The sequence below is a fragment of the Centroberyx affinis genome, unplaced genomic scaffold (genome assembly GCF_046629955.1).
Source record: "Centroberyx affinis isolate AG114_WGS23_722 - 3 ecotype Tasmania unplaced genomic scaffold, CSIRO-AGI_Caff_v1 ptg001468l_1, whole genome shotgun sequence".
NCBI classification, from domain to species: domain Eukaryota; kingdom Metazoa; phylum Chordata; class Actinopteri; order Beryciformes; family Berycidae; genus Centroberyx; species Centroberyx affinis.
Genome location: NW_027279937.1, coordinates 101,357 through 127,629, shown reverse-complemented (window position 1 = coordinate 127,629; position 26,273 = coordinate 101,357). Strand labels below are relative to the sequence as shown.

At 43.9% G+C, this 26,273-nt stretch overlaps 1 protein-coding gene across 1 annotated transcript in view; it reads right to left on the bottom strand.

The window, feature by feature from the left end:
- Positions 1–1,845: 1,845 nt before the first annotated feature.
- The window catches only part of st6galnac5a (ST6 (alpha-N-acetyl-neuraminyl-2,3-beta-galactosyl-1,3)-N-acetylgalactosaminide alpha-2,6-sialyltransferase 5a), a 32,371-nt gene continuing 7,943 nt past the window's right edge, over positions 1,846–26,273 (bottom strand). The window contains exons 3-5 of the mRNA XM_071526842.1: positions 14,010–14,422; positions 6,190–6,297; positions 1,846–2,194 (exon numbers count right to left, since the gene is read on the bottom strand). Coding sequence (XP_071382943.1) covers positions 1,906–2,194; positions 6,190–6,297; positions 14,010–14,422 — 810 coding nt within the window. The 3' untranslated portion in view covers positions 1,846–1,905. The remainder of the gene's footprint in view (positions 2,195–6,189; positions 6,298–14,009; positions 14,423–26,273) is intronic.

The window sequence follows — 26,273 nt, the reverse complement described above, 5'->3', positions numbered from 1 at the left end:
ATTTTCATTTGATGTGCGGCTACTACTTCCAAACACACAAGCAGCATTTCGTTTCAGCCTTTATTATTTTTTTTCCCACAGTTTCTGCTACTCAGCGATGTAGAAATAGACTGCTGAATGCCGGACTCCCTTTGACAAAAAATCTTTTATTGAGTGGAATGACTTTTTTTTAATAATTTTTTTCCACAATGTGCAAAAAGAGAAGAAACAGAAAAAGCTCAACAACATACTGTGACCCTGTACAGACTTAACTTAGGCAGGAAGTGCTAATACTACTCATCATCGCAGCCTTTCAAGCTCTCTGGAAAACACACAGCAGCGCTACCACTCCCACAGCTGTCGGTGATGTACGAGCGGCGGCCGGGGGAACGTGATGTGGAACACGTTCCCTTTGTGTGAGCACCTATGTATCTGACCCGGAGCATCTCGCCTCTCGTTACTCACATTACAGAGACGAAGGTGAAATCAATAGGGACTTAGCACCAGGATATATCATTAAGATAACAACGCTTCCCATCCCCTTCTCCTGACTGACACCTGATTCTTATTCATTGAGACGGAGAGAGAGGGGAAGGAAGAAAGTCTCAGAGAAAGAGAGAGCGAGAGAGAGAAGGGGAGGATAGCCTACATGAAACATACTCTCATATCAAATGAGAGAGAGGGAGAGAGACCGAGAGAGGGGAGGGGAGAGTGCACAGATCACATTAATCTAAGAAAAAAAAAACAACCCAATATTCTCCCAAATTGTGCCATTCTCCTGCGAGGCATTCAGGATCACGGAAGCGGCAGCAGATGAATATAGCAGGATGGATGCCGCCGCCGCGTCCCCGCTCTCGATCTTAATCTCCCGCTTGTCTTGTGTGACATGGCTGTGCATTTACATGGCAATCCCGCTTGTAGCTATATAAATCGCCCTATTAACTGGTGACAGGCCGCCGACAAAGCCTTATGATACATAGGAATGTGCCGAGGTGCAGACGAGACAACGCAGGCGCGGGCGTGACGAGGCGTCCCCGGTGACTGATGCCTGAAATGACGCCTGCCGTTCGGCCAGGATGATGGTGCCGCGTTGCAAAGTTTGACTTGGGTGACACCTGTGTGAGTTTACCGCACTGTGCATACTTGGCGAGCTTTATCTATGAAGGTCGGAGAAATGATTCATATGTCGTTGCCTTGGCGGCGAAGAAGAATCTCATCCCACTTGACCTCCTCAATCCTTGAAACCCACAAACCAATGTAATGTCTGAACGGGGACAAATCATACATTCTCAAATAGATGGAGTCAAAGAACACCACATGTGGTTCAAATTGCAGTATCAGTGTTCAGCAACAAATTGTATCTCCGTTGTCAGATGAGGGGCGTTCTGGTGGTTATTTTTCAATGAACCGGCAGCAGTGAATCCTTCATAGTCAAACAGCGGCTTTGTGTTGAGCCCAAACTCAAGTTTGTACGCTCTGTGGTCGCACTGTGATCCCTCTGGCAAACACACACATACACACTCACACACACACGCATGCGCACACAAACGCACAAAAAACCAGGAAGATCCACAGTAAAACATTGCATGCATCGACAGTGGAGTGTGTGAAGGTGTCGTCTCCTAGTCTAACCTCACATTAACAAGCTTTCCGAGCCGTACGAACGGATGTAGGCAGGAACTCTGAACTGGCTCCACCTCAGCAGACAAAACACACAGAGTTGGAGAAAGGTTCATAGGAATGTCCAGCAGGAACACATCACATGACTCCATCTCCACCTGTGTCCACTATGTTTCTTATATACTTCATATGTCTCCATATCCCATATCTGCAGGAGGTCCGCTAACCAGGCGGTCCTTCCATCCCCAGTCCTCAGTCCCTTTGAGATGAATCTCTGAAAACATTAGTCCCCACTTTCCACAACAGTCACGTCTTCTGGGGCACCAGAGGCGCCGCCGATACCGCCGCACCCGCCGCACCCGCCGCACCCGCCGCACCCTCCAGCGTCCGGTTGGCCGGGAGGGGCGGGGGGCTCCAGTCGGGCTGGTAGAAGTGGATGTCGAACGTCCGTGCCCAGTTGGCGAAGACCCGCTTCTCCGTGATGAAGCGGTGGTGGCTGCCTCGCCGGCCGCGCTCGTGGGAAATGTACATGGCGCACTCGTCCGGGCCGTGAGGTTCGTAGTAGTGGTATGGAACGGAGTGGTGCTGGGGCTCCCTGGGGGGGGCGGAGACACACGAGAGAGACATTTGACATCTTAAAAACATTAAAGAGTAACTGAACCCCAAACCCAAGCCTGACATGTAAGGGTAAAAACCATGCTACTGAAATCGCCATCTGCTATTGGCTGATCTTTGGTACCAGGTGATGTCACCTTCTACAGAGTACAACAGGTGCTGACATCACCTGGCAGCCAAGATCAGCCAATAGCAGATGGCCATTTCAGTTGCATGCTTTTTCCATGCTATGGATTGGTTTCCATTCGTTTGTTTGTTCCATGGCATCTGCAGGTCTCAGAAAGCCAAATTTAATGCTACATAGAATTGAATTTAAGAATGATTTAACCAAAATAAAGAAACAAAGTTGGAAAACCCAGCCTATTTCTACTTGAACAAAGCTCATGAAATTTCCAATACTATATGTGGGCAGAATAAGAAAAAGCCAGGAAATTGATTGTTAAAGGACAATTCCAGTGTGATTGGAGTTTTTGCTCATTTCCTGCGTTCCCGTACTGTTTTACATCACTGGAGATCGTTTTCCAGTGCTTTGATCACATTATGTGAAAGGCCTATTTGCTATTTTTCCCTCGTCATAGTTGCTTTTCAAAGTCAATATTTTGAAATAAACCCTGTCTAAATATTACAAGGTACTCCCAGGTAAAAAAGATAGATATCACGCACGATGTCATACAGATTGGATTTTCATGATTTTCTTGGGGGAACAATGCACTTCAACAATGCGTTCCAATGCTATCAGATTCACACTGACTGACCACAGGGGGCGCTACAGCTTTGGTTTGTTCATTTGGTCGTTCATCCATATGTCAGGCACGATATCTCACACCCCGGATCGGATTTTGACGAAACTGTGACTTGCCACTGTGGTCTTGCATTTTCAAAACTACACTCACTGGGGCTTGACACAGAAGGGGGTGGGATGTGGTGAGGGGGGGCAGTACAGTAACAGGTCAACACAAGGTGACATGTTCTTGTTTCTTATTGGTCCAGAAGCGGACTGCATCCTTCATGGGGAACAACATGTTTTAGAATAAACAACTCAAAGCTCTTCTTGATGCCCTCCGGCTGCAGGCTCTTGTGCATACAGGTTCAAACAAAAGGCAACAAAAGGAAAGTCTACACTTCAGAATAAATTACAAAGAAACAAACACATTTGTGCATTAAAATAAACATTTGTAATATATTTGGTAGTGCGGACTTTGCTTTGTTTGAACTACATGTTAGGCCTTGTTCTTAAAGAGAAAGGGGGGTGAGGTTGCTTTAAAAACAACAAGCAACAACAAGGAACAGCAGCAGCTGAACAACATGGATGGAGATTCATTTGCTGCTGAGAAAGAAAGAGGGGGGAGAGAGTCAAGAGGGAGAGAGCATGAAAATGATCAAACTTTTATTGGAATATTTGTGATTATATTACAGCTAATGTAACATTTATATGTATTGGTTATTGCTTATTTATTAATGCTGTGGCTACATCACTTTCTTTCCTGTCATGCCAATGAGGCATATTTATCTTGACTTGACTTTAGAGTCAGAGAGGTTTTGCGAGTTAGACTTCTCAGTCATATCACGTCCAGTAATATCTGCAAACTTGGCTTGTTACGGGAAATAAGCACTGCTAAGTAACACCTTAAGCAAATGATTGCTCCGAGAAATGAAGTGGTATTCCCTCTTCATTATCATCATGATTGAATTTGTGCCTAAACCATAAATAAAAAATAATTCTCTAATCAATTAGAGCCAGGAACAAAGATATAATGAACCTTTTGCAGTTTGTTAACTTTATGGAAAAATCTAATAAGATTTGTACTTCATCCAATAAAATTACCCAATTAAAATGTTGGCTGAGATGGATGAGACGTGAGCTGTAATTCAAACCGTAAAACTCTGTTAATGAGGCTGAACTGAGATAGTCGCCAGAAGCAAAAACTAAGAAGGAGTCAGAACTGGCTTCGTATCCCACAGTTCTTTTCATTTCTGCAGAAGGCATCCACTACATGAGACCAGAATGGTGGTCGGGAAAGGATGCCCCGGCCTTCGAGTGGTAGCTACCTGCTTTGAGCCCTTTGTCTGCCGTATTCAGTGCGTTTCTAATTAGAAGAGGCTGAATTTCATCACTGCCAGGGGAACTGCAGGATGGGCGTTGCTAAGTGTACATGCCATGGTAACTTCAGAGCTAGGGAGGGTAAAGAATTCTCACAAATTCTTTGTTCAGGGATCTACGGAAGCTGATGAGCTTAAAAAAAAACCTGTCCTTTTTCTTTGTGTCATAAATTCTTTGTCACCATGGGAGCCAGCAGCCTGTCCTCTGTTTTCACTCTGACCCAACGGCAAAGTCTCTCCACTAACAACAAGGACACTTTAGAGAGACAGATGCTATGATTATGGCTACATTTTTAGCTTAATAAAATATCATCAGTGGCATGGATTGCACTATAGATAGAGATGTACAATTTGCTAGGCAGCTAACGTTACCACTAATGTTTGGCGCAAAGAAAGTGTTGTTCTATCTGTAGGTGGAAGTAAATCACCAGAGCAGCTTTTATCGCCTCAAGTCAAGTCAAGTCAAGTCAAGGCAGGTTTATTTCCATAGCCCTTCATCACAAAAGAATGTCTCAAAGACTTTATAAAGAAGAAACCTACCTAGATCTAACTAATCAACAATCAAAAAACTCCCAAAATAGCCTTATCAGGAAAAGGAAATACACGACACCGTGCCAAGTCAAAGAGAGATCGGTCACACTTTATTTGGATGGTCCAATGTTGATCTCATGTGGACCTCAACCTCCCATCAAGTGACTGTAACGTGCCACTAAAAAGTCTTCTGAGTTTCAAGTGATACTCATAATTGTGTGAAAAGTGTCATATAGATAGCCAGTGTGCTAGGGTTAATCTTAGGTTTGGGATTGATGTTAAGAGTTAGGGTTAGGTTAGGGTTACATAGTCTGTGGAGATGCAGCAAATAGGCAAGTGACACTTTGTTGAACATCTACTTTCTGTCACCTGATAGTTGAATATCAACATTGGACTATTCAAATAAAGTGTTATCCCCCAAGTGATCCCCCCACCAGGACGGCTGAGCGTGCAAAAGGTGCCAGGACAAGACAATAAAATGGACAGTAACATGGACAATGAGGTAAGAAATCAAATCAGACAAAGAGAGACATGATGAGGCAGAAAGATCGGACCCCGGCCGGCTTGGCCAGCACCCGCATTCACTGCCAGCCAGGTGAAATCAAACCAAAGATCTTATGTTTCGGAGGAGGAATCACTCAATGGTAAAAAATCTGGCCTGCCTTCTGGGCTGCAAAAGTGGGCGTTAATCCTCACATATGCACTCTCCTCAATTTTGTCTTGCGTAGAAACAGCACAAGCATAGCCGTTACCATGGCGACTGACCTGGTACAGACCTGAGACAGTTGTTTTCACAGAAACGTACATTTTAGTTCTGGATGTTAGCAATACATTTTTGAGTGTGTAATGTGTTCAAAATAAACCTTATGTTTTAACAGATGATACAATATCGCACAACTTTTGCATTAATACCAATTGAGAACAGATTGGTCTGCCGCAGCTTACGATGATGTTTGTGGTACCTGGAAATAGGGGCAGAGTGAGAGCTCTCTACCTTTTCCTCCTCTCATCCCTGATACACAAAAAATAAATTTGACATCAGAAATAAGTGTGAAATCTCAACATCTGGAAAGTCAGCTTGCTCGTTCACTGACACATACTCTAACATTTTAACTAATATTCAGGCAATTTTCTGTACTTCAGAAACATCTCCAGCCATACTGACATTTTATTTATCAGCTGCCTGCATGCATTTACAGTGTTAATCTCTCATATCAGATGATTGCGTTGCTCCTATGAATTCATATATGTTCGAAACCACCGCCTAGGCTCCTCTGCTTGATAACTCCTTGTGATAGTGAGGAGATGATGATGGGAGTTTTATATTCAGGTCCAGTGTCTCACCTGCAGAAGTCAGGGGCAACCATGCCATAGACATTGATCCTATCACACAGCTCCAGGGCAATGGTCATGGTGAACCAGCCGGTACTCAACCAGGAGTTGGAAATCCTTCTGCAGAGGAGAGGGAGAGGAAGAGAGAAGAAAAAAAACTTAGAGGGAGGGATTTCATGCGTGGGAGGCCACTAGGAGAAAACTGAGCCATATTTGATTTTTCGAATGTGATTAACTGAGATAGATAATCAGAAAATCCCACGTCAGTATAATATGGCAGAATAAAGATTTATTTAAATCCAGAGGTCGATTTTTCTGACTGCAAGATCATTCAAGTTCCCTCACAGCTTCATTAAAATACAGATCCATCCTACATATTGACGGATACAAATGAACCCTGTCAAATAATCAAACCCTTAATCAGAATCTAGCCATGGTGTGCATGTAGTGCAGATAGTTGGGAATGACTTGGCTTTAGGGAGAGAGTGATCTGCTTAGTTTTTTAGTCTTGCCAGCAAAGAAATGAGCACTGATCAAAAATGTCTAAAATATGCAGTAATGAAAAAATTATGAAATGATATTTACACTGCATAAGAAAATCTCCTTAATTCTAAATGCCCATCGGAATGGGCTCTTTCACAGGCTCCTGTCAGATGAAAACCTCAGTCTTATTTTCAATTTGACTACCATGCATTTTTAAATTTTAACATTGGTTTTGAAAAGGTTTCATAGGCCCTAGAGTCATGAAATTTGCACTGCTTCTAAAAGGACCTTCAGTTCAAGTAGAAATATATTTACCAAAACCAAAACTCGTGTTCTGAGATTTTTTCCAGCAAATAAATGAGCACTAATGGAAGTTAGCTGAAATATGCAGTGGTGAAAATTTCTGAAATGTTGTTTCATCACTCTAAATGGCATTCAGAATGGCCTCTTTCATAAGAGCTGCTGTCAGATGAAAACGTATCAAAAGTCCACTCAAGGAATTCAGTCTTATTTTCCGATTGAATACCATACATTTCTGACATTTTTTCATGGGTTTTATAGGCCACAGGGTTAAACTTATGAAAAACATGTTAACCTTCTGTTTCAGAAAAAATGTTTTTCCACAACAGCAGATACAAGGAACTTCATAACGCTGATCTCCAGCTCACTGGACTGTAGCCATGTCTGCAGTCACTGCTAGACAGTCCTGCAGTAGATTTAGCTGTTGGGGTCCAAAGTAGAGTTGCATCTCTGGAGCCAATCAATATGCATTTAATTCATTTATAAATTCGTTTCAGAGAAAATTTACGATCCCAAACTAGCCTTCCTCTGGTTAGCCCACACACAATGTGGAAAACTTCAAGCATGAAATCAGTGATTTGGAAGACAAAACACAGTAGAAGGAACAACTGAATCCTACAGTTGAAACAGCCTCAGCTCTGCATCACTATCACAGCTTCCTGCTGCACAGCTGAACCTCATTTTGATTGGGATTGTGACTGGTGGAGGTAATCGTACATCAGTTATCAGGTGCATTTTGATGGACTGTTTAGAAATACTAAATGGGATGGTGAGGTTACTGGAAGAATATAAGTGACCCCAGTGACCTTCAATATAATCAGTCCAACAGAGGAATCTTCTAGGTGTGACTGTGAAGTTGTAGTTTACAGACATCAAGTTTCTCACAACATGGAAAGACAAGAAAGCGAAGGGACAGTTAACAATGGCAGATTATAATAAGATCAGTTCTGCTCAATGCATTTAACACAATTTTGTAAAAAAGAATCATTACTTGAACTTCAATTTATATCATTAAAATGCAGAGGGTCCACTCTTTAAGTGTTATCATGTTGTCAACAAAGGAATTACTATCCTTAAGGTGCTACATGTAACATTTTAATATCAAATCACTGCCACATTAATTTTGAGACAATAATATAATTACCATAAACAAACTAGACCATCGCCGAGAAAACTGTCAGCCTTTAGTGGCCTCTACTCTGCATTTTACATCATTTGACACTGGATTGGATTTTGTGGGAAATCTGCTGGATTGCTTTACAAAAAAGGAAGAGGCCGCTGTTCTTCCAGCGCAAACAGAAATAAAACTTTCAGAGTTTCTTGCAATGGCAGATGGTGTGAGGAGTGAAAGGCCGATGAAAAAAATCACCTCCAACTTGTTCATCCTCTTCAGTAAAGAGAAAGAGAAAACCTTTGACCAAAGAAGCAAAGAATCTCTTTGCTACAGGAAGAAATTGAGTTTATGGGAAATATGGTGTTATTTCTGAGAAACACTAGCACTAAAAATACAACTGGCATGAGATAGAGACTACCAAAATCATGGTTTTACTAGTTTACGGTAATACAAATAAGGCTGGGTATTGGCAAGGACCTCACGATACGATACGTATCACAATACATTGCAATACTCTACATAATTTACTGAAAATTTAAAAATAGAGCTGAAAATACAGCTTGCTGTGTACCACCTGGGTAGTCTAATATGTACATCACATTATATTGATAACTCAGCAGACAAATTGAGTCAAAACTATTTAATTCAAAGGGATTTGAGGGAAATTTAAGGACATTTTAAATCCATTTAAAACATGAATCATTTTTTTTAATGTATCGATACAAGGGGCTGGAAAATCGATACAGTATCATGGAAAAAAATATTGCAATACTCAGCTGTATACATTTTTTTGCACAGCCCTAAATACAAAGGTATCAAAATTAATTTGACAATGATATATTGATGTTAAATCCTACACATAACAACTTTAAAAGTGCCTGCAATATTTTTTCTATGACTAGTTGTCACTATTTTTAAATTGTGGATAGGCAACACATATCCAGAGTGACTAAGAAAGAGTGAGCAGGCAGGGGTTCAGTGTCTTGTTCAACAACATTTCAACAGGATGCATCTCTAATCACTCGACCATCCTGTCACCCCGCTGCCTGCTACTGCTCCACTATTCCCACACAACTCTAAGAGCCGCAGCAGTTAACTTTCCCTTGGCAAAACAGAGAAAAAAGCACAAGAGCGAGACAAGAGCAACCAGGCAGGCACTTTGACGCCCTACTCAACTCCAGTTGATGAGGATGACACATTTGGAGTGGAGGGTTTACCTGCCTGTTTGAAAAGGCGTTCACTCCCTCCCTCTCTCTCTCTCTCTCTCTCTCTCTCTCATTCTCTCTCAGAGCGAACAGTGCAGAGGGGGGATAAACGTCTGGCAGAAACGCTGAAATAAAAGGCCTGTTTAGCATTTGTATTTTGAACACTTCCGCTCCTTGGGGGGCCGGTGAGAGAGAGAATTGCTGTAGGCGCTTCTTCCTGGAAAGCCTTCGGGGAGGGAGGAAATGTTCCCAGTGTGTTGAAAGGAGTCGAGGGGATGTTGCACACGCAGGACTCCTGGGTGCAGATGGGAAGACATGCTGCGCTGTCTGAGGCTCTCTTGCTCTTGTGTGAGGATTTGTCTCTCTGTGTCCGCACCTCTGTGTTTTTTTCCTGTTTGTGCTCCGTGTCTGAGCAAACAGCAAACATTATTCCCCTCTTCCTCCCCCTCCATAATCTCTCCCCATGCCCAACCTCTCCTTCACCTGTTCGGTTTGGAGGGCCAGTGAGATTTGCTGCAGAGGTTTTCTGACACAGCTGCTGCACATGATCAGCGTCATATTCCTGTTGTGTTTCACAGTGGAGCAAAAGAGCCCGAATGTGTAGATATTTTTAGACACACACTGAATCAATCAGTCCACATTGGCTGGGAACGGTTTGATAGATAGTGACAATGCACTTTCCTCCGACATTCAGCCTTATTGGAGTCTGCTCAGCGGTGTCGACCCGACCCGATGCTATCGCGGCTGAAGCACGAACTTCTACTTTTCATTTAATTAAGAGCGGGCCCAGGTTGTCTGGAACATGTTGATTTGTTGTGATATGCAAACACAGCGACTGACAGTCTTTAATATGACAAGTGGGCGCTTCCACCATCCCCCAACGCACACGCACACGCATGCACGCACGCAGCCGCACACACGCTCGCTTCTTTTGCAAATTGGAAAAATTTCAAAGTTCAAAGCACAACATTTTGTCATTAAGCAATCTGTGCTGGATGCGGAGAGGTCTTAGTCAGGAGGTGCGCAGCTAATCTCACTTAAGAAGTGTTCCTCATTTCCTTGTTTATGAACATGCTGATGAATAATGCGGTGTGAAATGTCAAGCTCCTGTTTCTATAGTCATCTCTGAAAGGATAGGAAGCAAGCTGTGAGCAGGAAGAGAGGGACTAAGTTTTTAAGTAAAGGAGGACTGTGTTGCTCCCTGCATTTGTATGGAGTTGTACAGCTATAAAAATTTCCATTTTAACTAATGGTTTAATCTTGTGTTCAATCTTGTGTCTTAAAATCTTATTTTCTTATGTGAAAAAGAAGAATCTGCCAGTGTGGTGAGCAAATTTTTCCCCAATGCAGTTTCCCTTTTTTCAATAAGCACCAATAAAGGAGATCACTTGCTTCAAGATAATGACACTTGATTCAAGAAAATTATTTAAACAAGTCGATTTGCCTTGGAAACTAGTGAAATTATCTCACACTACTGGCAGATTGTTCTATTTGTCATATAAACAAGATTATAGGACTCATACTTGATTAAATTAGTTAAGATGGTAATTTTTGCAGTGAGGCTCCAAGTAGGAAGATGGTTAATTAATGAATGAGAATTGCGTTGTTGCCTTGGTTTATATTGTTATTGTGTGCTATTTATTTCTACAGAGCAGGTGTACTGTCATTAAGTTCAGTTGTTGCAACGCTGTGTGACAGTTGACTGGTAAAGTTCACGTAAAGATGTGATGCCGCATGTAATTGTTTAAACTCCTGTTGAACCGTCGCCTTCACTGCTCCCTGATGAAGTGAAGGAGCTGAAACATGTTGGTGAGAAAATAAATGGTTGTTTTTTGTTTTTTTGCATGGAGTCATCGTTTCGTTTCGGGTTCCCTGGCTTTTCCACGACTCGCACTCGAAACAGCAGTAGGTACATTTCAGGCTTTTACCTGGCACTCTCATCCTGAGTGAATACACTGAGAAAGCTTTACAAGTTGGTGTTGATGGGTAGATTGGCTGTTGAAGTGATCCAACCTGTGACCTTTTGGTTACTGGATGGTCTCTCTAACCACTGAGCCACGCTTCCACCCACACAGTTCTGTTCAAAGTATTACAACTGAGCCCAATATGGATCCAGTAGGAACTTAACAATGCAACACAGTGGGACTGTTAGCGATTACAACATAGTGTTATGGGAGCATAAAAAACAGAATGATTTCAAAATTTCAAAAACTAATTTGCCTTTAATCACCGGTTGAGGCTCATCCCAGCTTGGCAATTAAGCACAGTGGATGCTGAGGGACACCTGTTTTTCATTGCTCCTCTGTTGATATTATCAAAATGGGTGGATGTGGCAACATCCCACAACATCTTAATTACCTTTACTGAAATGGCATAACCCATAATCGGCAATTACAGGCTGGTTGCCGAACCCATCGCTGATTACCCAGATACTCTGCTATCAACACTTGCTCATTCTGCCTCCAAATCTTCAAAGACAACAGGATTCATTTTATGTTTTAGATGAAAATATTGTTCTTTCATCCCCTGGTAAAAAGATATAGCTCATATCGCATACTAATGGTTTCTTATTAAACTTCCTAAACATGCAGATTAGGACAAATGGAAACGCTAATGCTTGCGGCATCTAATGCCTGTAGCTTCTCTCTCTCTCTCAGTCCAATCATTCCTCTCACTCTCCACCGCATACTATATAATAAAGCAGAAATGCACTAAAATAAGCTTTACAAATGCTAATGCCTAATGCTATGAGGGATGAGATGCACTAAATAAGAAAAGCATCACACACCACTTGCTCACTGTAAACATCTACTATGATTGCAGGCCCTGATTCTGATGGATGGATGTCTAAGTTATTCACCAAATCCTCTGCTCAGTAATTTCCCCCCTGACATCTGTCTTAAGCTGAAGTCAGATTCAATCTCCACTGACATCCCTTGGACGAAGACTGTGAGAGAGAGTGGAGAAACAGAGTGTGTATGGTAGCATTTTCATTAAGCATTAATGGCCCCGGGCTGAGGACTCGGCTTGGCCTCATTAGAGTCCTCCAACTCTGTTCAACTTGAGAGAAGGTGTTGCAGAACTCAAGAGAAAGACTGACAAAAATGCTGATATTATTCCTATAACGATGTAACATAATGTAACCATAAGTTAAAGTTAATGGATGCCTCCCAGCCAATCAGAATCGAGTATTCCCCTAGGCTATGGTATAAAATCTAATAGAAAATATGTACATGATGAAAAAGTAATTGGCGAGCTGACAAATTCACCTGCACAGCTTTTAATAATCATCACAGACTACCTCCATACCTTTCACCATCGACTGACAGCCTAGCCAAATAGATACTGACCAAAGTCCCTCAGGCTCAGTATAAACTAGCTATCAGTGTTTTATTTTTAATAAGGATATATTGGATATTGGCTTAGTGTATTTCCTTTGGGACAGTGGGAATGCTGAGATGCACAGAGAGCTGGTGAGACACATGAGAGAAAGTTCTGGCAGGATTCAGGGTGCGATCACACTTACAACTTGTTTTCGTTGGTCTGAACTGTAGCGGAAAAGTTAACTTTGTTGCATTTTTGCATTTGGTTGGTTTAGCTTCACACAGCCTAATTACAAGTGAACCAGAGCTTGTAAAGTAAAGTCATACAGACTCACAAGTAGTGAATCTATTGGCCAGAGTTTTGGTAAGGTCAGGTTAGAAATACTGCCAGCCGGGGGAATCAAATCTAATCAGATTCAAGTTCCTGTAACTTTAGCAAAGCATGATGGGACCTGATCATGATGATACCCGTTAAGAACACATGAAGAAATAGCTGAATATGAGCATCAGTCCAGACTGTGGTTTGCCCCCTCGGCTCATTTTATTATGCTAGGCTTTTCAAGCACGAGGAACTGCTGGCTATCAGATGTCAACATCAGTCTCCTTCTACCCATAAACCCTTACATTCTGCGGTCGTTTCTTGTAGCTGATTCAGATTACACTCTCACTCCTAATGAACCGCACCACAGTTCACTTGGAAGAGGACAGAAACTCACATTTTCAGGCATCTTGGTGCGCCACCCAAGTTCGTGTGGCATTGTTTTCACCTGCCAAAATGAACCAAACTCAAGAAGAAAATGCTCCAGAGTTCAAATAAACCACTCCAAACATGCCTGGTGCTGTCCTATATCAACATGGGTGGATGTGATTCCAGTGGCAGAGGTATTAACCCCACTATAAGCTACCCTCCACTAGGGGTGGGAATCACAGAGTAACTCACGATACGATACTATCACGATATGTTGCCCACGATAACAATGGTATCACGATACAGCGATTCTGCGATACTCGATATATTGCAAGACAATTCATCTACGATACATCACAATATCTGTGTAACTGAAGAAGAAAAAATACCCCTAAAAAGGCAAAAAGCAGGAACTGTGGTGCCTCTCTGATTTGCTTTCCCCCCGCTGTCCGCCATTTTCCCCTCTGTGAGTTATTCATAGTGACTCTGGTAAGTCAAAATGGTAACAGGCTTAATGCGGGGGAATCCGTTTAGAGCGGCCGCATGTTTTAATAAAAATATCGATATTTGGCGCCGGTGTATCAATAATGTATTGCAAGAGGATATATTCCAGTATCGATATTTTGTCCCACCCCTACCCTCCACACATCTCATAGAATCAGAACTACTTGTCTCGGTGGCACGTTCCTGTACATTTCCTCCACTCTCCTCCCCCTCACCTGTCCTTGCCGGTCTCCTTCTTGAAGAGCTCGTCGAACTGCAGCATCTTCTGCCAGGAGATGATGTAGACCTTGAGCTTGGGCAGCACCTGGTTCATCAGCCTCAGGTTGTTGTACACCAGGCCCTTGCCGTCGCGCCTCATGTAGCTGCTGGGGCCCCAGAAGATGAACACGGTGTCCTGGCTGGCGTTGAGCAGCTCGTGGCGGCTCCGCAGCACCCGCTGCATGCTGGAGTGGGCGATGACACGCAGTGAAGTGCGGCGGCCGACGTCTCCGGCGTAACCCCGGGCCGTGGGGGCGTCGTTCATGCGGATGACGCACTCGGCGCGGTCGATCTCATCCCCCCGACCCCCGCCGATGAGATGACCTGAGCTGGTGACCAGGGCGCAGGTCTGACAGTGCATCTTGAGAGGCTGAGAGAGGAGAGGATAGACAGATAGATAGATAGATAGATAGATAGATGGGAGTAGGGAAAGGGGAAGGAAGTAAACAGACAGATAAGGGAAAGAAGCAAAACTTTCTCATAGAAATATGTACTGTGAGTGTAAATATTTGGTCTCCTCATCCCCTGTGGATGTACCCGCAGCATTTACCAGCGCTATTTTCATATATTCGTTTTGCACCATATTTGTTATAAAGTCTACTTGCTCCTCTGCTGTAGTCAAAAAAACGCTCTGAAAATTCTGTTTCGCCCTTGGTTTATACAGCAATATGCAAAGCAGACAGAAATGCACACCTAGGGGAACTTTAGTAAAAAGCTTCACAATATGTTTGAGGAGGAAAATGCTTTGTTGACAAATGGGTAGCGACAAAGCCTCCTGGGTATATGTGGCTTGTCACATCGCTTTGCAATTGGTAGAAAGGGGATTCACCTTAAATCTGTCTTCCACTCACATGCACACGGACAGTCAGACCTGTGTGCATTTACCTCCATAAATACACTTCTGATGCATAATATTCCTGCTGTGTGCATGTGAGTATAGCCTCATGAATTATTCCACATATGGATAAGCCCCACTGTAGTAATTAACAGGGACAAATCCCTGACTTGTTGGATGGATAAAGGATAAAGGACTGTGTGTTCATGTGGGTGTGAGCATGTATATATATACTGTAAAACATCCAATAATAGCTGGGGCCTTTATTTACCGCAACAAAACACAGCACCAGGCCTTTATTAGAGATAGGCTGTTATTTACAGTACCCAGTATGCCTAAAAATGACAGAATTTACCGCTACTCTTTACCTTTTTTAGGCCTATCGCCTGAAAATATTACTGGTATAGACAACTGATGTCAGACACTTTTAATACTACTAATAATAATGAATATGTGGGTGTAATAATCATGCAAAACGGTTAACTACTTTATGAAAAATGTGATTTATTATTGGTAACACCCCAGGCTACCAGAACATGCTGTTCATCAGTCTTGCAAACAAAGCATCAATTCATCAAAACAAAATGAAACAAAAACTGCCAAAGCTACAAAGCGAATCAATAAACAGATAATAAACAATATCAATAAACTCTCTTTATGTGACGTATTGACTAACAAACAGGAGCTGTGCTGTATAGCGATCCAAACAATTTTCAATTTCAAGACTTTCACGCCAGTAGCTGTATCCATGGCAACGTCATAAACATGTCAGGCTGTTCCACCACATGCAATGTCTCTTTTTGGTAATATATTTTGTGGTATTTTAGTCATTTTAATGGTATTTTAGGATGTAAATGTAAACGTTGCTGTATGAATTCAGACTCTTTTCTGGTAATTTGGACAAAGTTCCCTGGCTGTTGTTAGAGATCCAACCACTGTGTTGGTCTTAATTGGAAGTTTTACATGCATACACATTACACACTGTGTGGCCTCTTTTTTTCACTACAGTGTGAGTGTTTGCACGCACTTGAATCATGAACATGTGTATGTGTGTATGTGCTAGGCTGCTGTACATGTACTGTGTGTGTGTTGGAGTATGTGTGTGTGTGTGTCCGGGTCTTTCCTCTGGAGAGGCTCCATTTCCAGCCACGACAGCACGCCGCACGGAAAATCAATGATATGCAAACCAGGCCTTAGGAGCCCTGAAATATCTCCCAAGCAGCAATATGATAGTTATTTACATTCTTATAGACCTAACAAATTTACATTCTCACAGCCTTAACAAGAACAAATGATTGTAGCAGGCCGAGATGTGTCATTATCCTCCACGTCTGCCGCTGCCTGACTTTGACTTAGTACCAGATTACCAGCAGAACTGGCTCATCTAGCTAATGAGACCTAAGGGAGGAGGGAGGGAGTGAGAGAGAGGGGAAGAAAGAGAGACGGAAATAAGAGGTGTGAAGAGAGAGAGAGAGAGAGAGAGAGGAGACAGAGAGAGAGGAGACACAGAGAGAGAGAGAAGAAACAGGAGGGAAACAGAGTGAGAAAGGACAATGTGACAGAAGAAGGAAAAAGAAAGGATGGAGAGAGAGGAGAAGAGACAGAGAGGGAGAGAAAGAGAGAGAGAGAGAGAGAGAGAGAGAGGAGACAAAGAAGGAATGGGAGGGAAACAGAGTGAGAAAGGACAATGTGACAGAACAAGGGAAAAGAAAGGATGGATAGAGAGAGGAGAGGAGAGGAGAGGAGACAGAGAGAAAGAGAGAGAGAGAGAGAGAGAGAGGAGACAAAGAAGGAATGGGAGGGAAACAGAGTGAGAAAGGATAATGTGACAGAACAAGGGAAAAGAAAGGATAGAGAAAGAGAAAGGAGAGAGAGAGAGAGAGAGAGAGAGAGACAAAGAGAGATATATGGAGGTAGTGAGAGCCACCCCGCTGCCATAGTGTTTGATGAAATGTTGAGCTAATGAGGTCCTGGCGGTCTCCAGCAGCACGAGCAGCAGCATCCATCCACTCCTCCCTCCTCCCTCAGCCCTTCCCTCTCCCACCTGGCAGGCCTTGACAGCCAATCTGGCTGTAGAGCCGCGGCACCGGCGGAGCAGGTCAGAAATCCCATTTTCACCCAGGGGCTTGTAAGTGGGTCCACGGGCCCCGTTCTCTCTTCTTCTGTCTCCCGGAGAATTTAAGTGGGCCTCGCTGGCCAGATTGTCCTCTTCAGGGAGCCCCAGTCAGGCTATTACGGCAAAATAGGCTGGATGGTCCGGACGAGGCTTTCCATTTCAGCCGGAATTACGTGACCCGTCCAATATGGCGGTTTGGGGCGGAGGTGATGGGAGTCGCCGGTGCTGGGGGAGTAATCTGCGGTTTACCTCCACGCCACGCGCAGAACCGGCTGTGTGAGCGACTCCTGACTCTGGGAGCCTAAAACCTGAATATTTCATTCAAATTGAATTACTCCCCGACAAACTCCAGTGAATATTGTGCACGGCTCAACGAGTCATGTAATAAATGTCATTCATAATTCAACGTACATCTATCATTTATGTATTTCAATAGACTGACTTTGTTCTTCATAACCGAACAAACCGCCATTGATCGCAATAAAAAGAGCTGCTGTGCCTAAACTCAGGGTTGGTAGGTTGTTTTTAAAATGTATTCCATTACAATTACTAGTTACCCCACCAAAACTGTAATCAGTAATGTAATCCAATGTATTCTGATCACTTTCAATTATTTTCAGGTCTTTGCCATATTTGAGGTATAAAGGTACTGATAAGTAAAGGTGAAAAATTACAAAGTTCAGAAATGTATTTCAGATTTGCATAAAAACACAAATTTTCTTCTGTGCCACATTTTATAAAGATGTAGAACACCTGCCACTATTTAAACAACCTTCTGTGTCTCTCACTTTCACTTTAAAAGAATTCCCAGAGGCAATCCTCAAAATTTTCACAAGAATCTGTACTCAGAACACCTAATTTTTTTTTAAGGTAACATAACAGAATACATTTACAAGTATTCAGCTGCTACCCAACGCCTAAAATCCTAAACGCCATTTCACACATTTCTGGTGTAAACAGGATGTTGGGGCGCGACATAACATAGGAAAGGCAGATGCGTGTAAACCATGTCTGTTTTATTTGATGGGAGGGGCAGAGGGGCGGGAGTGTTAAAAAACCTGTGATGGTTTTATTGGTTGGATATTTTATGTACACTTCCTCATACGCCAAGAAGTAACCACTAAAAATATGCTATAATAATTTCCAGTAAGTAAAAGTTATGGGATTTTGATACAAAAATACAAGAAAATATTTCTTTTGCCACTTATTGTTAATGACATGGAAAATTAGCTAACAAGGTGAACAAGTCTGTCATTTATCATTTCATGGCGACTCCAAAGGGAAGATTTCCGACAAAAAGGGAGGAGGAGTAACCTTGTTCCACTTGTGGCAGACACAGCGAGCCTGTCCTGGTTTCATTAAGCCCATCCATTCAGAGTGGCCTAGTAAAGGTACTGAGACTCCGACAGGCAGACAGACAACAGCCAGTCACATCCCCGCTCTGTCTGCCGGAGCGACAGGCCAGACGACGGGGGCCGCTCTCCCCCCTGCTTCCTCATTCCGCCGGCATCTGAACCGGTCCTCGGCTTCCGGCGAAACCTGTCCTTCAGCGGTCTGTGCGAAACATCACAGCCAGCCCGCCGCTCGCCCCGCCTGACTTCCTGCCCCGCTATGTGCAGAGAGGAAAACATGGCTGTCAGAGCTACGGGGGATTAACCTTGAGAGGGGGGACAGGGGGATGAAAGGGAGGAAGCGCGGTCCCAGACCACCTGGGGAGGCGGTATCATTGAGAGCGGGGGGGGGGGGGGGTTGATGGAGGGGGGGTTGATGGAGGGTGGGGAGGATCAAACAGAGGAGATGTGTTACGCGACAACATGCTAGTGTTGATTCAAGTACCGAATAACCAGGCGGTTCGCCCGCTCGGAGTGTGTTTCCTATGTTAATAAGGGAGATCCTGTGTGATTCAGCATGGAAAGAGTGTTACTGAGTGGCATTTGGAGCCCGTATACAAGAGTATGTAATTAAACAACAGAGAGGAATAAAAGCCATAGAGGAGTCATATAATCACACGCAATTACTATGTGATTGTAGTAGGGAAAATATTATGCAGATTGGCCGGTCTGATTAGCTCCGTGGTCAGCTCAGAGCCCTCCGCTGCCCGTGGGTAACACCAGCGGTAATTGGTGGTTAAAACTCACACGGGTCTTTAGGGGGCGTGAAATCAGATTTAATTCCCCCCCCGACCCCCACTCAGTTCAGCCCCTTGGGGAAAAGACCAACTTACATTGCAGCGAAGCATTACGGTCGACGTATGCCATACCCCCTCGGAGCCAAGAAATAGCATTAGAGTGTTGCTATTGATTTTGTGTGGGTGAGTGTGTTGGGGAGGGGATTGAGCGAGGGCTTAGCGAGGATGCTGGGTCTCTTCTAGGATGCGAAATGGAGGATATGGCCGGTAAATGTGAGCGCTGAGAGGCTGCAATCATCCGGCCCAGCAGGATGCTGTCTGGCTGTCTGACTCTCAGTGCCACCCAGAGATGCCACAACACAATAGAGTGTTTTGAAGCTCTCCCAGGCTGACCTTTAGGCTCGTCAAAGCCGCCTTTTGTTTCCACAGCTTGGTCAGTGCGGCTTCAGAGAGGAAGAGGGTTCCTGCCGGGGTCAGAGAATCAACTTGAATGACGCTCGGGGCAAAAATGTCCTTGAAAGTTCATGAAATGCCTGTGAAATACAAATGAAGGGGTATAAAATGCCCCCAGCAATTAGGAGTAACCTTTGTTGCATTTCACCAGGCTCCCATTTTATTCGTTAAATATTCACGTGTGAATGCAACTTTTGTCCTCATGCGGGCCACTCTAGGTGACTCATGGGAGCTTATGAATGAGGGATTGTTTCCAGTGCATTCTGGGTGAGAAAATGGAGCAATTTTTTGATCAGAAAACAACCAAGCTTGCAGCCTGAAGCAGAAAATGTTGGTAGCACACAGCCAGCAGGAGGAGTAAATGCCAACCCCACACAAACCACTGCATTAACAAAGAAACAGCTAGTATCGCAAAACACTCAACAATCGTGGCACTGAAGGCGGACTGGTGGGGCACAGAGAGGAAAACGGCACCATCCTCTTCTGTAAGGCCTGCTGCAAGTTTCCAGCATTGGGAAAGAAGTTAAAACGAATCTTAGTGATACAAGTTGAGTGTTTATTTGCAATGCAAATGTATTATTTCGCAGTTCAATAAAACTGCCTGTGAAAAAGACAATAACCTTCAAAAACAGATAAAGAGGCAAAAATGCCCTCCGAAAAAACAAGTTAATTTCTTACTCTGATTCCTACTGTGAGACCAAAAATGTGCAATTTTTGATATGAGATGAGAGAAGGAGAGAGAGGGAAAGGAGGAAGGAGAAATGGGAGGATAGAGAAATAAGAGAAAGAGAGAGAGAGAGAGAGAGATAGAACAACGGATCAAGAAATGAAATGCCAATTAAGGTTAACAGCGCCAAAGGAGGAGCGGTCGGGAGGGGCGGTACAAGTGCAGAGTGAGTTACCAATTAGAGTCAATCGCAACAGCTGGAGGCAATGGCAGAGAAAAAGGAGGAATTCGGCTTTAAAGGCGCTATTTAGAGGAGAATCAAAACGAGCGTCCATTGTGTCGAAGAGCGTTTCGTTCAGACACACAGGCAGGCTGCCTGCTGCAGGGCAGAGTTGACGCAGGAGGGTTTATTTTGGAGCTGTTTGTCCGGTGTGCGCGTGTCTGACCGGTCATTAGACCGAGCTGAGGCAGGAAGCAGTGCTGAGGACTAATGAAGAAGAGAGCAGGAGGAGGAAGAGGGAGAGGAGGAGGAGGAGGAGGAGGAGGAGGAGGAGGAGGAGGCGGGATGAGGCACGATATCGAAACAGGGGCAATTAGGAATTCCAGTGGTCGGCAGTCATACCCAGGTTGACAGCTCCTGCCGCTCTGACGCCGCGGTCTTAATTAGGCCGGCGTTTTCTGTGAGCACCTTGAAAAGAAGATACTTTGATGGAGGGCAATTATCTACTTCAAAAAAAAAAGAAAGCTGCATCTGACCTAAAAAGAGACTAATAAAAATTCACTGGTGAAGGTTGAGAGCTTTTTTTTGGGGCTGGGCGCAGAGGATAAGTGACACGGCTGATGATCTTGTTAGGGGGCGATAGTTGAAACAAGAACTGTTATCATTCAGGGTGTTTGAAGAAGAGGAGAGATTTATGGCGGAGCTCTGATCTTCAAAGCAAGCAGGAGTGAAAAGAGGGATCTTCACTTTCTGTATGTGTGTGTGTGTGTTTGGGGGGAAGTGGGGGGGGGGGGCAACACAGACAGCGTACGTACGAGCGAGTGTGTGCCTGTGTGCCCACGTCTGTGATCAAAGTTAAAATGTTCTGCCATTGGAGGGGGATGCAACAGTTTAAAGGACATCAAATCGAGTCATCACACCAGTCCACTCACATGCAGCTAAATGCGGCTGTCACTCCTCGCTGGAGTACTGCTTAGTCCTGAAAAGTTCACACACAGTTTAGGTTTGAAGGAGAGCCACAACAACCACGTTCTACAACCGCACTCACTACCAGAAAGACTCGGGTTTGACTCCCAGTTCGTCTGAATAGTGTGAACCAGAACTGCACTGGACAGCTGGCTGTTAAGTGATGTAGGCCGCAGCACTCGTTACGTTATATAACGTCCTCATTGTTCATTTGAAAAAAATGATGGATAGTACAGGGCTGGTGTGAGTGGGAGACAAAATTATTGGGTAAAAATAAAGTAAAAAGAAACAAAGTATGAGGAGTGTAAAAAGGAAGAGAATATGCCGCCGTCAGTGGCAGTTTACCAAAATCTGATGCCTCTGGTTATCGGTGTTGTCAAGTCAGTTGAAAATACGATCTAAACTGGCAGTGACAGCAGCCATATTGGGAGACAAGGCAGAGGTTAATCAACACCACCCACTGGTTTAAAAGCAGCTAGCTGGCTAGCGTGATTTTCCAAAGACACATGGGGGACACGTCTTATATCAACTAAACAAAGCAATAAATTGTGTTGAAAATCATCCTGTGGCACCCACAGTTACATAAGCCAGTGGTTCTCAACGAGGGATCCGGGGACCACCAGGGGTCCTTGAGGGGGTTCCAAGGGGTCCCCAGCAATTTGATGAATTGTTAAACTTCACCATTATTTCATTTACAAGAAGTTAACACAATTAGATAATGTAAAAGAATGACTGTTTTGATCATAGTTTCTCTGTTATCTCTCTACCTGCAATACAGATCGTCATAGAATTCTGGACAAAATCATATCTAACAATAAAAATATTCTCAGATTTGGGTCAGAGAAACAAAATCTCATCAAATGGTGGTCCGTGGCCCTAATGTGGACTAAATTAAGGGTCCTTGATATGAAAAAGGTTGAGAATCACTGGTTTAAGGCACATGCCATTTAAGTGCAACATCATGGGTTCGCGCCCCACCCGGGACCTTGATCACATGTCATCTCCCTCTCTCCCTCCCCAATCTTTCCTGTCTCTAATCGTAAAGAAAATATAAATGAAAATGGTAATCACTCCCAAAAACAGTGTGTAAACACAGCCACACTGAATCCAAAGTTTCATTTCTTGCTCATCCTCCTCTCACTGTTCTGCTTCCCCATTCCAAAACCCCCCCGTGTCCCAAACAGCTCTCGGCTCATGTATAGCCCAACACTGGCCTGAAGGTAAGACGCCGCGCCATTAAACCTTAACTCGCCTCACCTCCCGGACACAGGGTGGAAAAAAAACAAAAGGCGCACCGCGTTTCTTCTCCTCTCTGTTCTCTCAGATAAAAAGGCGAACCTCCTCCCCTCACCTTGTCCGGTGGGGTGACCCTGAGAACAGAACAAACGCCTCTTCTCCGCGTGAGTTTGTATTCGTATGTGCTGTCGGACAGCGCGGACCCAGGCAACCCGGCGTGTCAAGCCTGTGGGAGTGTGGAGACAAGCAGGTTGCACCTTGTTACAACACACACTCCTCTGCCTTAATTGGCTCCATATCAGCTTGCTTGCTGCCGGTACAGACCGTACAATGATACAGCCATCGCTTGTCCCTCACCTCCACCCACTGAGAGGCAGCCAGAAAAGGAGGGAGATAGTAAAAGAGAGAGCGGACTACTGCTGTGAGGACCACACAAACACATTCCCCCTGCTGGAATGATTGCCTTGGCATGAATACAAAGGACGAGGTGCAATTTACCAGGTCGAAAAATCTCTCCCTCTCCCCTTTGCTCTGAGATTGCAGCGGGAGCCATAGAGCAGAAAAGATAGAGGAGGAAAAGCAAGGGGAATAAATGACAGAAGGACATTACAAAAAGAGAGAGAGAGAGAGAGAGAGAGGGAGAGAGAGAGAGGAAGCGGGAGGGTAGAGAGAGGCAGCGAGATGGGAGAACGATGGAGAGTGAGAGAGAGAGCGGCGTGACAGACAGAGGCGGGCTGAGGAGGAGAGGAAAATGAAAGGCAATCTGATGGATGAAAAAGAGGAGCAAGAAAGAGGAGTGGCTGTCAGAGAAAGAAACGCTTTGGAGACCGAGAAATGTAGGGCAGGGCCTTTCGGGGAGACATGGAAGGATTTCAGTGGCATCCTTTGATGAGAAAAGTTAGAACTGCACGTTCCCTTCGCCGCCGCACCGAAGTTACGATATCAGATAGGTCATTATGCGAGCACTATAACATCATTAAACATCTGTGAGATTTCCTTTGTAGTCGCGCCGGGACATCAGATGGCTCAGCCTGACAAAAGTGATGCAAACTGATGCCGGCGATTGCGTGTTTGGGGCGACGAGCAGATTTCAAATAAACACATTTGCTCACGGCGGCCTCATCATCGCACCATTTATTGATGCGGCGAGGCGATGTGTTGTGCTTTTCTCATAATTCTCTCAAATCAGCTCCTTGGAATGATAGGCATGGTTATCGCCCACTCCGCCGTGGTAAACAATGGGCCGAATCAATAACGAGAACATGATCTTGTTAAGAGAAGTCTGGTGAGAGTAATGACTTAGTCAGAGGGAGATTTCTGAGCTCGAGGTATGCCGCGAATTAATTTTCACATCACGTCCGAGCGCTGCACTGCAAAAGTCCCTTTTTTTTTTTTACACAAGATACAGGGAGTTGAAAATGAAACTGAAAGATAAAAGGTGCAGCATAATCCTAGCGTGGAGCCGAATATATGCATGGGTAGGGACGGCGGGAGGGAATTAGAATATGGCACTCAGGCGAACTGTTAACCGTCAAACTCAAAATGACAAGTTTGTTGTGAACAAGGGCAAACAGGCAATTTTCCCACCGACGCGAAAACTTTTTCTTCCAGACCGGAGACAGCTGTTAAATCTTGGAGTGCGAGAGTAATAAATCCCGTTGAGCAAAATCCCAAAGGAGCAATTACTGTTGTGTTCTCGCAATATAACAACAAGCCCAAGAAAAAAAAAGAGACATCAATAATACATCGCCACTACTACAGTGACTGTGTGGGGAAAAGCTATACTTCCCTCTGAAAACATTTCCAGTGCTAAATATTCTGGTTGGAGTGTGTCCATTATGTGCTGTTGGAACTGAGGATAATGAGAGACAGTAACCAAAAGGGGTGTGTGTGCGTGTGTGTGTGTGTGTGTGTGTGTGTGTGTGTGTGTGTGTTTTGGGGGGGGTTTGAAACACCAGCTGCCAGTGACAACAGTCGTTAAGCAGGAAGAATCTCCTGGGAAGCGACAGATTTCATATTGGCAAGCCGAACACGTGAGTGTGTCTTGCATCTCTCTGTGTTTGCGTGTGTGTGTGTGTGTTTGGTTTGTGCATTATGGGTGTTTGCATGCGCTTGCATGTATGTGTATATGTGTGAGTGCGTGTCTGTGTGTGTATGAGAGAGAGTGTGCAGACTCAAATTACTCACAATAATAATCCACTCTGCAAGGGAAAACAGAAATTCCCAATGCAACCAACTGGAACTTAGAGGAGAACTTGTTTATGTTTTTTTTTTCACTCCGCTCCCAGAGACACATATTTTTAATAGGAAAATACTAATGAAATGAATTACAACCCTAATGTTTATTGCCAAGGAGATGCCTATTCATTTACTTAATGGAGACGCACCTGAGATGCGATAATAACTGGTGATTAGGAACACGCGAATGAGAGCAGCAGCCACACAGGTTGATTTACACAATGAAACCAATAATTCTTGCAGCTCTGGAATAGTCTCAGATCAGTAAATAGCTCTTTGGTGTGTTTTTTTTTTTTTTACCAAGGTGATATGCCTCTCCCACAAACACTAGGCTCATTAGTCTAATCCTAGGTGTATTCTGCCTAGCAGGAATCCATAAAAACACACACACACACTTGCAGCCTTCTGTCGGGGAGGCGCTCCCACACCGTTTCATCCCTTAATGAGCCCTGATAGGCTTTTTTCACGTTACCTCACTCCGAAGAAAAGGTGTGCGCCGCGCAGCCGTCTGCCGCGTAGCTGCTGTTTGCAATTCTGAACGGGCCGTTAGGAGGATTAAAAGTGATATTATTAATACTTGTGCGGTCGATACTGTTCCTCTAGGTTATTAGCTCAGCATCTGATGCTATCATCATCAAGGCTTTCGTTGCATTATTAATAAGATGATGATGGAAGACGGAATTAACACCGTGATTATGAGCCGGGGAAATGAAGTCGGCTTCAGCTCATAAAAAGACGGATACTCTTTTGCTTCACTGAAGTGAGCCTGTGCATCTTTTAATTTCATTAGTTGGACCTCGCTGTTTTCGCCATTCCTCTTCAGCGTAGAAATGTAGATCTTAAGAAGTCATTTAATAGTGTACTCAGTCTTAAAATCGTCTCTTTCTGAGACAATATCACTTGTTTGCAATGCAGTTGTAGGCCTACTTGTTTTAATAATATTCCTGAAACGTGAAAGCGTATTGAAATAAGGCAGATCACTCCAGCTGTTTCAGGACATTACGTGACTCAACTCAAATTGTTGAAACAAGTTGACTTGCCTCAGGAAATGAGTGGCACTTATTGTCATTTTAAGCAACTTCAACTATTTAAGTGTCAATCTGCAAGATCCTCGTTTTTGTGTTTTTATTTTGGCGCCATCTTTGGTGCCAAGCTGCCATTGCTGTGGTGTTTCTGCACTGAACTTCCCAGAGATCACATAATGTACCGTAATTTGTTTCCCCTGAAAAAAAAGTGTTTTGCCTCAGCTTCACGCCATGGAAGAAAATAACAAAATCAATTAGATTGTTGTGGATTGTTTTCCTATTGCTGGCATTTAAAAACAATGCTTTAAAAACATTTCACAGCATTACGAAGAATGAG